The 12,429-nt window shown below is 36.4% G+C and overlaps 1 protein-coding gene across 4 annotated transcripts in view; it reads left to right on the top strand.

Annotated features, from left to right (window-relative positions):
- Positions 1-12,429, top strand: part of RAB3IP (RAB3A interacting protein) — a 34,193-nt gene that overhangs the window by 4,340 nt on the left and 17,424 nt on the right. Inside the window, exons 1-4 of one of the 4 annotated variants that reach the window (XM_062613716.1) lie at positions 1,928-2,148; positions 4,775-5,049; positions 5,261-5,522; positions 12,328-12,423. In XM_062613716.1, the coding sequence (XP_062469700.1) occupies positions 2,107-2,148; positions 4,775-5,049; positions 5,261-5,522; positions 12,328-12,423 (675 nt within the window). In that variant the 5' untranslated portion in view covers positions 1,928-2,106. Of the gene's footprint in view, positions 1-1,927; positions 2,149-4,774; positions 5,050-5,260; positions 5,523-12,327; positions 12,424-12,429 lie in introns of those variants that run through there. The other 3 variants (XM_062613720.1, XM_062613717.1, XM_062613718.1) reach the window with 3 other exon arrangements.

Raw genomic sequence — 12,429 nt, forward strand, 5'->3', positions numbered from 1 at the left:
TTAAACTGTTTTCTTTGTATTACGTTTTTGTTTAGATAAAATAACAATTTGGGCATAGTTTCCTCATGCAGTTATGTGGGTAGTCAGCAAGTGCAAATGTGGCAATGGAGAGTAAAAAGTTGCAACATTTTGACAGCTTCCACCAAATTTGCATTATTTCCAGATGAAAGTCTAAGGAAATTATTTTGGTGGTTCATCCTGATTTATTACACTACTTGAATTTTGTACGTCATCCAAATTGCATGCTCTCAACTAAGAGAAACATAATCATGTATTTAGCAGGCACGAATGCTGTTTGAAACTTTCACCATGTATTAATGTGTTGGAAAAAGTATTAAGAAAATTCACAATTTTGTTTAATAAGTGTGATGCCCTGAAATGTCAGAATATCAGCTTTTGTTCACAGTAGCAGAAGTACTACTGTAGAGTGCTGTGCCAACACTGTGTTTTTTTTATACACTGTCGGCTTGGCTCATAGTAAAAGCTCTCTCCATACCATGTGCTTCATGTTCCTTCACAGCAAGGCTGTTCACTGCTGCCTTAGTCAATAATATGAACCCCCCACTCTAAGCCTTAACCAAGCCCATAACCTTCAATGACACTGAAATTTAATGTACTTCCCCCTCCCTCCTTTTATTTACCATTACTTTGAAGAGTTCTTTCCCAAAAGAGAGCTTGTATTTTTCAGACTGCCTAGCTTTTTGCATTAATGTTTGATTTCATTAGTGCATAATGTGTGTTCAGGTGATGTCTGGGTAACAAGGTAATGGTGGTGGTGGGTCTTGAAACTGAGATGTTCAATATGGGCTTCTTTGTCTTGTATGGATGGTGTACCCAGCTTCTGCCTGCTCCCTGCTAAGTGAGAAGTAATGCTAGGAAGGAAGAAAGTTGTGAATGGAAAGTGTTTTACACAGATGGTATGCTTATTGAGTGCCCATTTGACAGGCTATGGGAAAAGTTTAGCTGAGGGACTTTATTTTCAGCTCTGCCAGGAATAACTTGTATAACTTTTTTTACTTAGTGTAGCAGAAAGAGCTTGTTTTTTGATAACCGTGAAGTTATGCATAGATTTACCTACTCATAAATCTCACTTGTCTGTTTAGGCTGAGATTGATATGTAATGTATTAGCGGGGTGATAGTCTTGTAAATAAAATGCCATAATCTTTTTTTTTTTTAACTATTGAAAACACTGCAGGATATAGGCAGGTTAGGTGGAAAAGCTGTAGGAAAGGAGTTAAGTGGAACATTTTTCATAGGAGTAGGAGCATGTAGATGAGATAGATTTGTTTAGTTATTTTTACAGACGTAACTACATCACTTATCAGATTGATATGGTGGTCTGGAGGGGGAGCTAGAAATGCATTTGAGCATTTGGAAGATAAGCAGGCTTCTAATCATATATCTCTGTGTGAGCCAGCATGACTTTGTGCATTTCATAACATAACTGAATTTGTGTAAATTATCGTAAAGATACAGAATGGTAGATCTTTGATCTTATAATTTATTTGATGTACTGAAAGCATTTCCTGCAAACAGCCCTAAGGTTTGAGTAGGGCTGTTGTGTAAGGTACATTAAAAATTGACAAATAAATTTTCCTGAGCCTTTTTTTTCTTGGAAATTGCTAAATAGTGTTTTTTTTCCCCAAATCCATTTTTTTCCAAAAAGACTTCCTAGAAAATTTCAGCGCAAGGGGGTATGCAACTGAAAACAACCAGTGATACTGGTGGTGCAAAATACTAAGGTACCATAATTGAGCATCAAGTCAGATTGTGAGTTTTCAGTGGTATTAGGAATGTGTATTTCAAACTTGACATGAAAACTGGTCAACAGAGGGGAAGATGTGTCAGAAGAGTTGTTCGTGTTTTGCTCTCAGCTGTATTCTCAATCTCTGCTTCTGTTGGGTGGGTTTTGGTGCACTTTCCTAGGTGCTGTAGGCATAGAAAAGGCCAAAGCATCCAGGTAGCCTTTCGACATCCCTATTCACAAGCCTGCATCTTCTGTTAATTGTGAAGACTGGAATCCAAAGAACTGGAACATCTTGGTGGTGTTGCCAGTAGAATAGTATTAGGTGTGGCTTACTTGCTGGTGGGAACAATGAAAGCAAATGTATTTGTGTAGATGTGAGCCTTACTTTGAGACTGTCAAGGTGGGTATTTTTCAACCGGGCTAATGAACTTTAAAGAACTGTTTCTGCAGCTTTGTGTTTTGATGATGTATTTTAGCTTTCTAAATGTATACCACATGTAATAGTTGCACTGTAGGGCTGAAAACATTATTGAAATTTAACTTTGAAGAAGTGTCCTATAGCTCCAGCAGTGCTGCCATTTTAATTTATTGACTCGACAAACTAACAAGGCTTTATCATTACATACAGCTTTAGTTATAATGCTTATAATAGTTAAGAAGTATAGGGAAAACAATAATGTTTTTTAGACTTAAACATGAGCTGTTCATTTCTGTGTTATGTAGAAAAGCTTCAAAGCACAAACTGACAGCGTTTTTCTCTGTAAATTATGTGTGGTTTTTTTCTTTATGTGGGAGCAATTAGCAGGGCCAGAGAAAAATTAATGGCATTCTTGCTGTCTGAGCAAATGAGTATCTTCCATGTGTACCTGATAATGTGGTAAAGCAACTTGTTTAGCATAGGTATATAGACATAGGTATATATAGATATAGTGCAAATCAGTTTTGAAGTGTTCTTTGAGTTTAAGATGATCAAAAAGTATTACTGTAACTAAAACATGATTGCATACGCTAATTTGGGGATTCCATTCTTGGTGTTGTCTATGTGTTTTATGAAGTGGCTGATTAACTGTATGTACATGTAAGTTGACAGCATTATCTCTTCATGGTTCTGACCATCATGTTTCTCTGTCTTCTCTCTGCCTTGTGATTTCAATTTTAAGATCCAAGCAGATTTCTCTGTAAAATGCAATTTCTTATTTCAGTTGGATGCTACAATTCTTTTTTTTTGTATGTTTTTTTTGTAAAGCCTTAATTTTCTCATTTATTTATATAACATGGAAAATGTGTGTGTTTTTTGTTTTTTTGCAGTAAATAATCTCTGCTAAGTAATTCCTTTGGAAATTTCTCCATAGTACTTCCAATTCATAGTCTTGAATCATGCAAAGATTTTTGTGATCTCTGATAATTGGTTGTAAAACAGTGTCCAGTTAGGGCTTGTAAAATTTGTGTGTTGTACTTGCTTTCTGTTGAAAAAAAAGTACAGTTTGTTTTTTTTTTTTTTTTTTAAAGGATACTGTCAGTTAAATTGCCAATTCTTAGTATTCTTTTTACCTGTAATATATTTTTGGTATGATACCATGATGGCAGTTAATCATGTGATCTATTAAATACACATCCTCATAGAATCATAGAATAGTTAGGGTTGGAAAGGACCTTAAAATCATCTAGTTCCAAACCCCCTGCCATGGGCAGGAACACCTCACACTAAACCATGTCACCCAAGGCTCTGTCCAGCCCAGCCTTGAACACCACCAGGGATGGAGCATTCACAACTTCCTTGGGCAACCCATTCCAGTGCCTCACCACCGTCGCAGTAAAGAATTTCTTCCTTGTATCCAATCTGAACTTCCCCTGTTTAAGTTTGAACCCCTTACCCCTTGTCCTACCACTACAGTCCCTAATGGATAGTCCCTCCCCAGCATCCTTATAAGCATTCAGATACTGGAAGGCTGCTATGAGGTCTCCACGCAGCCTTCTCTTCTCCAGGCTGAACAGCCCCAGCTTTCTCAGCCTATCTTCATACGGGAGGTGCTGCAGTCCCTGATCATCCCCTTGTGGCCCTCCTCTGGACTTGTTCCAAGGGTTCCATGTCCTTTTTATATTGTGGACACCAGAACTGTACGCAATACTCCAAGTGAGTTTAGCTGTTTCTTCGTTAGAAAGACCCATTAAGTCTTCTATTCAAAGGGCGTAACAGGTTTTTACACCACAGAACTTCAAAACACAGAATTTTTCAGGTTCTGCTGCTTACTAAATAGATATACACTTGCTTTGTTAATATTCTAGAAAATACACAAATAGGTTTTCAACAAATTAATATTTTACAATAATTTATGTATTTCTGAAAGTTGCAGGGTCTTCCCTCCTTCCACTTGTAAAGTAATTGTCAAGTTGTATCTCATGTTTTTGAAAAGAGACATAGTTCTTAAGTTTATGAATGTATCCACTGAAGCCAGGAAATAGATGAGATCCCTCTTTCAATAAATAGTTTGGCTAGTTCAGTCATTTCTATGAACTGTTACCATGTCAGAAGTGTAATTTTACCAAAATCACTATGGACTGCAATTTACTTGAAGTTTCACTGATTTCTGTCTCCAGATTATTTGCTTTGTTGAGATTAAAAGTGGAAGCTTTAGGTTTTAAGATTACTATTTTTGTTTTTTTCTTACTGTTTCCCAGGTCTGCCTCTCTTTCATTAATGTAGTATTGTGTTTTGATTCAAAAGAGCTTTAGGCTATATGGAAGATGGCTTTGTCTTATGATAGAGCGTGTTCTTGATGTCATCATCCCACTTAGATGTGGGGTCCAGTATTAGACCTTCTGGGCTCAACAGTGTAATGTGTGGAAAAAAAACATTCTTGGTGGTTGAAGTTAATAGTTTTGCAAGATTAGTCCAGAGTTTCTATTAAATCATGAAGTATTTTAAACATATTTGTCTAAGTGGTTTTTAATTTAATTCATATAGTTTTCAGATATAATGTAGTATTTCTTTTTTGCATTCTGATAATATGATTATTTAATTCAAGGTTTCGTATGATGAGGCTTTTATTATGGCCAGTGATCCCTTGGAAGGCTTTCATGAAGTGAACCTCGCTTCGCCTACTACACCAGATCTTCTTGGAGTAAATGAGCCAGGGACTCAGGAACAAACTACCTCACCCAGTGTTATCTACCGACCACATCCTTCTGTTGTGTCCTCCACACCAATCCAACCCAATGCATTAAATGTTTCTGATCTTCCCACACAGCCTGTTTATTCATCTCCCAGACAACTGAATTGTGGGGAAGTATCAGGTGTCAGGTAAGTTCTGTGTGGGTTTTTTATTTAAATTGCTGATGTTTGCTGCATGTAAATTATTTGCTTTACTAAAGATATAATTGTAATTCTACTTAAAATGTTGTAATATTAAATTGTGTCCATAATGGTATATTCAACACTGCTACTGCTATTTCTAAAATATTTCTTATTAATGTATTCTATAAATAAAAAGAATTTATCTCTCTCTTTACAGCATCAGTGTTACTGACACAGTACTTTGTTCTACCTCTGGACCCCAGAGTGGGTCATTCAATCACAATAATTCCAGAAAGGAGAGCAATAACGTAGAGAGAGAGTTTTTGCAGGGTGCTACAGTAGCAGATGTTGCTGAAGGAAATGAAGATATTTTTGGGTTGAGTACAGACAGTTTATCTCACTTACGGAGCCCATCTGTACTGGAAGTAAGAGAAAAGGGCTATGAACGGTTGAAAGAAGAACTTGCAAAAGCTCAGAGGGTAAGGCTTTTTGTCTTGTCTCCTGCTTTTTCTCTCTTCAAAGTGATTCTAATACTGCAGAATGCTAGATGAGCCAGAAGGTGCAATCAAGTCCACTAATTTCTGTTAAAATTATTAGGATGCAATTATTTTATGTAAAGTTTTCTGAATGTGTGCAGTGCTAATGTTTTAGAATTATTGCTTGATAATGTATTTTTGTAGTGCTGCTGTTACTTAACCATGGAAAGCTTTTGCTGCAATATCTGGTTAAACATGTTTTTTCTTTGAAACATGTTTTTTCTTCATTCTGCCAGCTGAGAATAGGAATAATTTTCTGTCATTGCATTGTTACTGTATAAGTATTTATAGACACTGAGTTGTTTTTCTCCCAGAGTGTGAAAGTGTAGCATGTTTCATGGAATACAGAAATGCTTTAGAAGAGTGGTACTTGTGATGTTTCATAGGGAAATGCCGCCCTAGGAAAGAAGCAATAAAGATGTCACTGGTGTTCTTTAGATCACTGTTACGCCACACTTCAAATTGAATATGGATACCTTTGAAGACACTGTGGCTCAATTCATTAATATTTGTAAAGCGCTTTGTCTTGTTTGGATGGATGGTGCTATATAAATGCAAAGCCATTATTTATAATCTTAACATCACAGTGCTTCAATGTTTGAGTAGATTTTGTGCTATTTGTGTCTGTGCCCTTTCCTCTCCTCTACATGATCCCATTCTTGTTTAGATTTAAGCTCATCCTATCTTGTGTTTGAACTTGTTTTCTTCTGTTTGTTAGCTCATCTTGTTGAATATAGTCATCATTTCTGTCATAGTTGCATTTGCACTTGTTAGTGTTAAATATGGATTCTGACATCAATTATTCTGTTGATTGTTTTATTGCTGAGTAGTTGTTTACTTTGCTAGTGTGTTTGTTTGCTTAGTGTTTGACCACTGAAAGGAAACATCAACCTGAGTTAAGTTTTAGGACCTCGCATGTGAATATATAATCCTAGCAGTTAAACTTGGAACCTTAGAAAGTAAGAGCAAATTAAAGTTTAAACTTCAGAAAAACTCTTCTGTCTCCTGACTGTACTGGAGTGTATGTACTCAAAAACTCAGATTTGCTACTGCTACCTTGGATTTATCTGAAAATCTTACTCCAGTATATATCGCTATCTCACTGTGTATATCACAGTGTTTCCTATTTCACACTGAAATTTAAGGTTGTTTTTTAAGGAAATGCCATTAAGGCTGCTAGGACATATTAACTGCATGTCACATATTTTCAAACCATTTGGCTCTTAACAAAAGCAATTCAACACTAACTTGAGACTGCTGATGTCAAAGGTCTTGCTAATTCTCAACCCATCAGGTTGATTCATACCAGTGTTACTTGATGGATAGCTTTTGTCTGCTTGTCTTTCTAAATGTGTACTGTTTCAGAATTGGTGAGTAACACAGGAGTTGTAGCAGGACTCTTTACAGATAGTACAATAAACCCTATTCTTCTGTAATGTCTACTTTGTTCCACTGTCTGTATGAGGACTAATTTTTTCTATCCCTAATTCATCTCTGATTGCTTTCTTCTGAAAGTCATGGGTATTCACATAAGGCTTTGCCCACTGTGTAATATGCAGTTTTTAAACTTGGAACTTTTTACAAGGGCATGTAGTGATAGGACAACGGGGGAATGGTTTTAAATGGAAAGAGGGTAGATTTAGATTAGATATTGTGGAGAAATTCTTTACTGAGAGGGTAGTGAGACACTAGAACAGGTTGCCCAGAGAAGCTGTGGCTGCCCTATCCCTGGCAGCATTCAAGGCCAGTTTGGATGAGGCTTTGAGAAACCTGGTCTAGTGAAAGGTGTCCTTGCCCATGGCAGGGGAATTGGAACTAGATGATCTTTTCAGGTCCTTTCCAACCAAAACCATTCTTTGGTTCTATGGTTTCCAAGTCTTTTCACTTTTATTGATGAGTACATGTTTTAAAAATCTGTAGAGATATAATTAATAGGTTGTTTGTATAGCTGGTTGTTTTTTGCATGCTGGTTTTAAATTCTCCGTAAGTCTCTGTGCTGCTTGTTAGGAATGATGCGAAAAATGAGAATTACAGTTTGCTCTTTAATTTTCTGGGCTCATTGAGCCTGGAAACCTTACAGACTAGACTTCCCAGGAGTGACCAAAGTAATGACAAATTTGCTATCTTGCATTTTTCATTTGCTCCAAATTTCTTATACCCAAACTGTATGCTATTGTATTATGCATTAAGGATTGATTTGAATTTGTCGCTGTTGCAATCAGAAAGGGAAATAGAAAGTAAATAGTGGATCCCTAAGTTTCAAAACTCCTAATTTTTTTTCCATGTCTCTGCTTGGAATGTGACTTTTATTAATATGCTGTCAGTTTTTTATATTGGAAAATATAGGTATGATGTGTAGATGTTTAAGTATGGTTCTTGAAGAAAGTAATCAGGAATAGACTAAAGGTTTATTCTTTTTTCCTTTTTCTTCTCCTTTATATGTATGCCTTATGTTTAAGAGTACAGACTTCACTTCTTCATGAACAGCACTGTTGGCAAAATTGTTTAAAAAAGGTCTGTAAAAAATGTGTTTCCCTATGGCAGGAAGTACACTTTTTACTTCAGTCTATGTCAGTTGCAGCACCAAATCATGTCGTAAGACTGGGAGAAAGGCTGGGTCAGAGGTAACAGCAAGGCAGCATTCTGTACTGATGGAGCATGTAAGATTGGACATACTTTTGCCTTAAAGTGCTTCCTTAATTAAAATGACATAGTTTTTCACTCTTTGTTGAGACCATGCAGTTAAAGTTTGGCTGCTCCCTCCCGCTCCCTCTTTTTCTTTTTTCCCCACTGAAGACTTAATTTCTGGCTATATTCTGTGAAGTGGAGCTGAAAAGCCCTTGCTTTAGGTCATTGGAACCTTTCTCTTTGTTTTGCTACTATCCTTTTAAAGCAGCATCAGGAAAATTGAGAAGGTGTTAAAAGGCATGGTGATTCAGTGCCTGCAGCCTTAGCTCCTGGTATCTCTATGCATTTGCAATTTTTATTCCATACCTGAATTGAGCTGTGTCACCGTGGTTACTGAAGGTGAATCAACCACATGTAGCTAACATCTGAGAGAATAATGATATTATGATACATGGTGTTTCTTGATGTGCAATTTTAGTGGAGTCCTGAAGGAATGCCTTTTGATTGCTTTTCATCTTGAATAACCAGCACATTGCATGTATTTTGGGTAGCTTGCTTGTAGTTTCTGAGCTATGGCCATTCAGTCATGTTTTCCTTGATTTTTTGTGTGATGTGGCCCTGAAGTTATTTCCTCATGGATCAGACTGTCAATGTAATAATGTCATCCATGACTGCAGAGAGAACCTTTGGTTTCTGTGTTGATGTGTTTTCTGTTGGAGTGTTGAGATTATCAGCTGTCACTGATGGTTAGTCCCCTCCTCTGATGAGGAAAGGCCAGTCTCCTAGGGATGTTGATTGCAAATACCGTATTTGGTTTGAGAATGAATTCTATGCTCTCGCAGTCTTAAGAGTAAGATCTGTAGGTTTGTTGGTAACAAGTGAAAAACTGTGTTTGACTTTTTGTAGTAGAAATCTAAATTACTAGTATTTGCCTACTAGGGTGAAATTGAGAGGTTTTTTCCACACTGATACAGTGATTCTCATGTATTGTAAATTTCAATGTAGTTGAAGAACCTGATCCTCAGATCTAGGTTTTTCTTTCAAAGGTTTCAATTTCTGTATGCATTCTTCATCTCGGAAACAGAGTGATACAATTTGATCTCTTGTCTTCAGATCTTGTGTGTTGATACAGGGTTTGAAGCAGATTTTTCTTTTTTTCTTCCATTATCCTGGACCTTCTGTCACATCAGATAACATTGTAAATGTGGTTGCAATGGACTAGTTTTTCCGCATCTTGTTTGACTTGAGTGCTGAGTGAAGACCAGTTAAATAGAAATGCATTCTAATATAAATGCAAACTTTATCAGCAACTTCAGAATTTAGCAGTGTCCTACAATTCTGATTGTAGGTCATATCTGTTGAGAATCTTTGTTCTTTCCATGGTCTTCTGCATTTAGGTCTGACTTACTTAATTTGTTGATCTTCATTCAGGCTGATTTCCTTACTAGAATTTCAAATAGAAATTGTTTTGAAGCAGTAATCCACATTCTTTCTCTCACTGGTTCTTTCTAAAGACCCACCTTGTAATCTGTGAAGATCAAAGTGAAATAAGCAATAATAATATGACTCTTTGATATAGGATTTTTTTTTTTTCATGCAAGTTAAATTTTTTTATTACCTATTTTGGTAACTGTGTGTTGTGCCAATCATCTTCATGTAGTTACTTTTTCAGAACAGTAATATGGGAAGGACTGCAGCATGGATGATGAGTCTAGCGCATTCAGTTGTCTTTTCTGCCTCTGTATTTTGTATGGCTAGGAAGTCTCCAGTAATGCCTTTAAGACACAGGCAGTAGTAATGTTTTTAATAATAACTGCTAAGCTTTTTGCTTTGGGCAGTCTTTATTTCTGCCCTGCTTAAAAAAACCCAAGCTATTAAACTTGCTCTAGCAAAATGTTATGTATGCTCCTTCTGAATCATGCCATGGAAACTTGCCCAGGCTTTGACAAATCTAGCTAAGCAGCTATGTGTAGTAGACTGACTGGTGGTGTCTCCTGTTTTCATTAAGCAGCTTTACTTGTCTGCATAAATTTTAATTTGAGCTCCCCAAATCTTTCCAGTTGCAGGCAAAACTGTAACAGTTTCACTTAAAATACTGTATTGATAGTGATTGCCCCAAAGTGAACCTGGGGTAGTTCTGTCTTTGTTGTGAATTTGATAACTCTTGAGCTGAATAGTAGTATAATCTCCTTTTAAGACGTATTGGTGTGTATGTAGCATTTTTCTTACAAGTGAAAGAAAACAAAGGAAATGTATTGGCTGTATTCTCTGCACATGAAACTTGAGCTTTAAACATTTTGCATCAGGATCTTTTATGTTCTTATTAAACCACATACTTTATGTGGGAAATACTTTAAACCAACACAATATTACTTAATTAAATTTTGTTTCCCTATTATTTTTTTCCTTTTTTCCAATTTTTTTTTCCTTTGGCATTTTGTATTCCTTTTTTTCTTCTCTTCCCTCCATTGCTGCTATTTTGCTGCCTCTTAATTCTTTTTTAAGATAGGTCACTGTGTGCAGAACAGTAGCTAATAAGGAAGAGTTGATTACTCTTGGAGAAGTACCATGTTTGAAAAAAACAAAATGGTTTTGGAAAAAAGAAGTGGTACTTTCAAAGCAGTTAAAAGGTTGCCTATGGAAAGAAAAAAAAAAGCAAACTAGACTAAAAATCAAAGTGCCCAAAGTTAAAACCAGATAGAAGAAGGGACAAATAATGCCTTTGATACTAAATGTGTCTAGAGCAGTCTTTAAACACAAATTTAGGAGTTGAAGTTAAACAGAACCCTTCATCTGTGAGGAAATCTATTGCCAGTCTCACTGCAGAAATTGAGTACCAGCAGAAATACCAGCATGCTGCGAGGCAAGATGTGGTTTCCTGCATTGCTGTGTGCAACATTACTCACCATGAGGAATTTGGGAGAAAAACTGACCATCTTCCATGAAGGGAAGCTGCCATGTGGGCTTCCTTTTGACACTGTAGTGGCTGGCCTCCCAGAGTTTTCTGAAGGCAGCTGTTTTCTTTACTTGTTTCTGGAGATTTTCAAACCAAATCATTGTCAGACTGTATTTGGCGTCTTTAACATGTCAATGACAGGCTTGGGTCCTGCATTTCAGGAGTAATGGTAGTGTAATAGCTAGCTTGGCAAGGGGAAAAGAGGATGAGGAAGAAACAGAAGGGATGGGAGGGGAGTTATGGCCAAAAAAAAAAGAAAAAAATGCTTGCAAGGTCAGAATTGGCTGTCTGCTGCTTTTCTTTCCCTTTTTCTTTCCATCCTTCTCTTTGTTCCAAGATATTCCAGGTCTTAATGGCTGGGGGAGGAGAGAGAAAACCTTTAAAATTTCTTGTTGAACTTTTGTACTTCTCAGCAAGTTACCCCACTTTCCCCTCAGGCTTGGGACAGTAGAAAATGAGATTGGGTCTCTGTAACCCTTATACTGCCAAATCTTTGTTAAAATCTTACTTTAAAAGTGGTTTGGTCAGGCCTTCACTCAAATTTTAGTGGTGTAGACAAATAACATTTTTAATTTTGTTGTTCTGATTTATACATCTGCATAAATAAGAGCAAGGATATGATTACAGTATGACTGAAATTTTATTGGTTGCAGGCAGATACACAGGAGGCTATATAGTACAATGTGTTTTAAGGTTCTTCTAGAAGTGGGTATTATCTTGAGACAAAGCTTTTCTATTTATTTATTTATTTATTTACTTTGTAAAGGATTACTTTCTTTAAGTGTCTGTTGAGGAGTGGGTACACAGAACAGTTATTCTGTCTGTCCCAGTAATTAATTTGTTCTATAATTTAAGTTACTTTAGTCTTCTGTATTTCCAGGAAAAAAAGCTTTTTTTACTTTAGAGTATTTTGGAAATGCTTTTGTCTAGCTTAGAGATACTTTAGATTGGTCTGGTATGTTTCCATGTAGCAGGAATAGCTATTTATGTGCAGCATTAATTTAATTGCTTCTAGTGTTAAGATGAATATTTTGAAAGGCTTTGTTTAGCAAAGGTTTTATGTTCTTCTTATTTTTCCTTTTTCTCCCTCCTCTCTGTGGTATTAGCTTTAAAAGGCCAAATTATTACTCTAAGTCAGAATAAATAACTTTCAATTTTCCATAGGAGCTGAAGTTAAAAGATGAAGAATGTGAAAGGCTTTCTAAAGTGCGAGATCAACTTGGACAGGAATTGGAAGAACTTACAGCTAGTCTGTTTGAGGTTTGT

This window comes from Pezoporus occidentalis, unplaced genomic scaffold (assembly GCF_034315485.1).
Source record: "Pezoporus occidentalis ecotype Australia unplaced genomic scaffold, CSIRO_AGI_Poc_V1 ctg17, whole genome shotgun sequence".
Lineage (NCBI taxonomy): Eukaryota > Metazoa > Chordata > Aves > Psittaciformes > Psittacidae > Pezoporus > Pezoporus occidentalis.